The sequence below is a fragment of the Selaginella moellendorffii genome, unplaced genomic scaffold (genome assembly GCF_000143415.4).
Source record: "Selaginella moellendorffii unplaced genomic scaffold, v1.0 SELMOscaffold_118, whole genome shotgun sequence".
Taxonomy (NCBI): Eukaryota; Viridiplantae; Streptophyta; class Lycopodiopsida; order Selaginellales; family Selaginellaceae; genus Selaginella; species Selaginella moellendorffii.
Window position 1 is genome coordinate 258,244 of NW_003314379.1, and position 3,442 is coordinate 261,685.

Sequence of the window (3,442 nt, forward strand, 5' to 3'; positions counted from 1 at the left end):
AGCCGGGCTCTATTTGGAAGCACGTTCTTGTGTAATCTCTGGCATCTTGACAAGGCGATCAAAGCCTTCCACTCAATCCAGGATCCCAATGTCTTCTCCTGGAACAGTCCTTCAATGATGCCATGAAAGCCTTGTTTCTCTCGGAGAGAGACGTGGTGACTTGGACGACTATGGTGAGCGCATCTGGAATGTCTTCTCTACTTACGAAGAGCCGCTTGCATGCTACGCGCACATGATCACGCTGGGGCATCCCAGAAAGACTAATCATGTTTCTAGCCGTGGACACTTTTGACGAGAGGGACACAGTGGCAAGGCTTGGACTCAATGCCCACATTGGAGATCTTGAGTAAGCGGATATCCATCAAGGATATGTCGTCCTAAACGACGGTGTCACCAAAATGGAGCAGCTTGGAAGCTTAGTTTGATCGAGACAAATGTTGATCGTGTTCCACAGCGGGAACTTACGTCCTGGAACGCCATGGTCTGCGCATATGCCCAGATTGGACATTTCCAGGAACTCTTTCATCTCGTCAAAAACGTTGCGAGCTTGTGCCATGCTCCCACACTTTGCGTACATGTCCACCATCGTCCTCCCTACGTACAAGTCAGAGACAAAGCCACGCTTCGCCGCTGCGGCATGCAAAGCCATGCCCCTCTCCAAGCACCTCTTCTTGGCTAGGAAGCTCTTTTGCAGATGCCCGAGAGCATGGACGGCACTCTTTGGCGCCGCGGTAAAGAAGCGCGATAGATGTTCTTCAAAATGGAAATGCCTCGCAAACGCAATCCGGGATGCGGCCCGAGAGGACCTTGCGATGCTGCTCGAGGACCACAGACATCGTTCGTGGCGGTGCTAAGGGTTCAGATAGGCTATTGCAGGTGATTTTTGCATGGCTAAAAGGAAGGGAGACCTCGGGCACGAAAATGTCAAGTATGGAACAGGAGGCCTTACAATACGTTCTCGCAAGATCTGGAACGCCATTCCATCCTTTCCAGATCATATCTCCTGGCCTTCGTTCCTCGCGGCTTGCAACAATCGACAAAGACCATTTCTCCAAAGACAACTTAAAAGAGGTGTTTGATTGTCCACTGTTTGTTTGTCTTTATCTTTATCTGTGTGGATTCTTTTATCCGGTTGATAGGTCTCCATCCATCCATCGCGAATACCTACTAGCTCACTCCCGATTCCTCATCCATCGCCGGGATGGAATTCGAAGCGGTGAGACCCAAGTACTCTCCGCCGCTCCAATCGCTACACCTTCTCCAGGTACTCCACATTTCTTCTCCATTGTCCATAGGATTGATTAATCTTCCACAATGAGCTCGAGCTATAGAGGTTTTTACTGGTTTTCCAAGGTTCATGTGTTTTTCAGGCATGGCGATCGATCGCCCACGCCGGCTTTTGGGAATTCCAACCCGGAGGTGTGGAGCAGCAGGCTCGAGGCAGTGCCACCGCTGCTCCAGCCCCAGAATTACCAGTACCAAGAGCGCCCCTTCGGACACCTCACGAGGAAAGGTACTTGAGATGACTTGGTTCTCCTCTCCATGGAAGTCTGTGAGACTCGATTTGCAGGAGCCGAGCAAGCGAGAGGGCTGGGAGCTTGGATCAAGGACGCATATCTGGAGGAGCTCGGCGTTGATACCAGCCAGCCGGATTCTTTTTTGCGGGTGCGCTCAACCAACTTTCTAAGAACACACATGACGGGTGAGGCAAGTTGAAAGTTCCTCGTGTTTCGCTCGAGCTTATAGATTCGAGATTTTCCACTAGAGCAGCTTGGTTTGTGCTTGAAGCGCTCCTCGGCTCGGGCGAGCTAGCAGCGTCTGTTCCAATCTGCATCTCCGAGGATCGTCTGGAAAACTTGTATCACAACGATCACTGTGCACGGTATGGATTCACTCACATTTTCTCGCATCTCTTTGGCGAAGTCTTACAACTTTGATCCAAACCACAGCTTGGCCAAGCTCTGGAGAGCCTCTTTGAGCAGAAAAAGGCAAGCTGAGGTTCGTCCCGATGGTACTGTGCAAGAAACTGGATGGTGTGACCAGTTTGAGGTAAAACTTTCATTTTTTTCCATGAAAGAGTGCCTTTTTTTTCTTCCAGGACATTCGTTTTTCCTTCTCTAAGCACCTGGATTTACCTCAAGGAAAGAGATTTCCATGGGTTCTGGTATGAAAAAAAAAAACACGCTCTAGGTAGTAACGTCTCGTCCCTGCGTGAGGTTTTCATACTTTTCCTTTTTGTTGTGCCAGGCTGCTGATGTTGTTCACTGCGCACTAGCTCACGGAGATCCTGTCCCGGATAATTTTACAGTCGAAAAACTATGCGAGATTCGAGATTTCCTTGCTCAAGATTACGTGAGCTCATTTCAGGTAGAGCTGTCGTTAAGTTTTTCTAAGCTAGCTTCTAAGTCTCATGCTTGAAACTTCCACAGGACAGAGAAATCTGCGAGCTCTCAATGGGAAGATTGCTCCGAGAAGTCGTGAGTTCTATGGAGAACCACAGAGACACACCCTCATTGTATTTATATTCTGGCCACGATGCAACTCTCGTGCCACTCTCTGGTAACATCTTTTCTTTTCTTGATCTCTTGGATGAAACTTTCCCTTGTTTGATCGTTCTAGTTGCCTTGGGTCGACCATGGCAAAGCTGGCCATCTTACGCAGCATCCATTTCCATCGAGCTATGGCGCTCCTTGGAAGATAGCAACCAGCATTTCGTCCGTGTTCTCTACGATGGCGTTGCGGTTCCCTTGCCTGTGGAGTTGGAAGGCATCGAACAAACTTGGAAGCCCGAGCAGCAAAACACAATCAAGTCGAGCAAGAAAACCCTGTTTACGCTCCAGGAATTTGTCAAGCTCGCTGGCTGGACGATGCTCAGCGATGCCGAGTTCCAGAACAAGTGCCAGTGCATCTGAAGAACAAGTTCATTCGAATTCTTTCCAAGGACAAAGTTGGAAGAAAATAAAACAGAGCATTTTTTACCAGCGCTGGCTATGGCTTTCATAGAGGAGTTTCTTTCGATGGCTATGGCGACGCTCGTCCCAGGCCTGGACGAGGATACCGCCTACCAGTGCTTGCTGCGCGTCTCTCTCGAATCCCACGGGCAAATCCGCAAGGTGATGGTGGCTAACACCTACGAGGATCGAGCTGCCCAAGGCCACGATCAGGAATAGCTTGTTGCCATCGCGATGAGAAAGAGCGGCGCCGCGAACTTCAAGCAGCGTCAAGCCGGGGTGGATGATCCTTTCCACCACCGCCAGTCCATGGAGAAGGATTCCAGTGTCCAGTGTAGATATCTCAATGGCAAGCTCTACGTTATTGGAGGGTGGAGAAGCGAGGCTGATCCACACACCAACGAATGAAGCCGTGTGGCACCAGCTATCGCCTCGCGCGCATTCCACGAGCGTGGCTATGGAGGGCCGTAGGTGGCGTGGATGTCTCTTAT

At 50.2% G+C, this 3,442-nt stretch overlaps 1 protein-coding gene across 1 annotated transcript; it reads left to right on the forward strand.

Annotated features, from left to right (window-relative positions):
* Positions 1-784: 784 nt before the first annotated feature.
* LOC9639456 (lysophosphatidic acid phosphatase type 6) lies at positions 785-2,981 on the forward strand. Its single transcript, XM_024665090.1, has 9 exons — positions 785-1,264; positions 1,354-1,513; positions 1,571-1,702; positions 1,771-1,882; positions 1,950-2,049; positions 2,099-2,164; positions 2,248-2,367; positions 2,430-2,559; positions 2,620-2,981. Exons 1-9 carry the CDS (start codon positions 1,202-1,204, stop codon positions 2,910-2,912), a joined length of 1,176 nt encoding a protein of 391 aa, XP_024520858.1. The 5' UTR covers positions 785-1,201; the 3' UTR covers positions 2,913-2,981.
* The last annotated feature ends 461 nt before the right edge of the window (positions 2,982-3,442 follow it).

Coding starts and splice junctions, on each gene's coding strand:
- LOC9639456 (XM_024665090.1), top strand. CDS start 1,202: ATGGAATTCGAAGCGGTGAGACCCAAGTACTCTCCGCCGCTCCAATCG. Junction 1,265..1,353: donor AATCGCTACACCTTCTCCAG/GTACTCCACATT, acceptor TGGTTTTCCAAG/GTTCATGTGTTTTTCAGGCA. Junction 2,560..2,619: donor AACTCTCGTGCCACTCTCTG/GTAACATCTTTT, acceptor TGATCGTTCTAG/TTGCCTTGGGTCGACCATGG.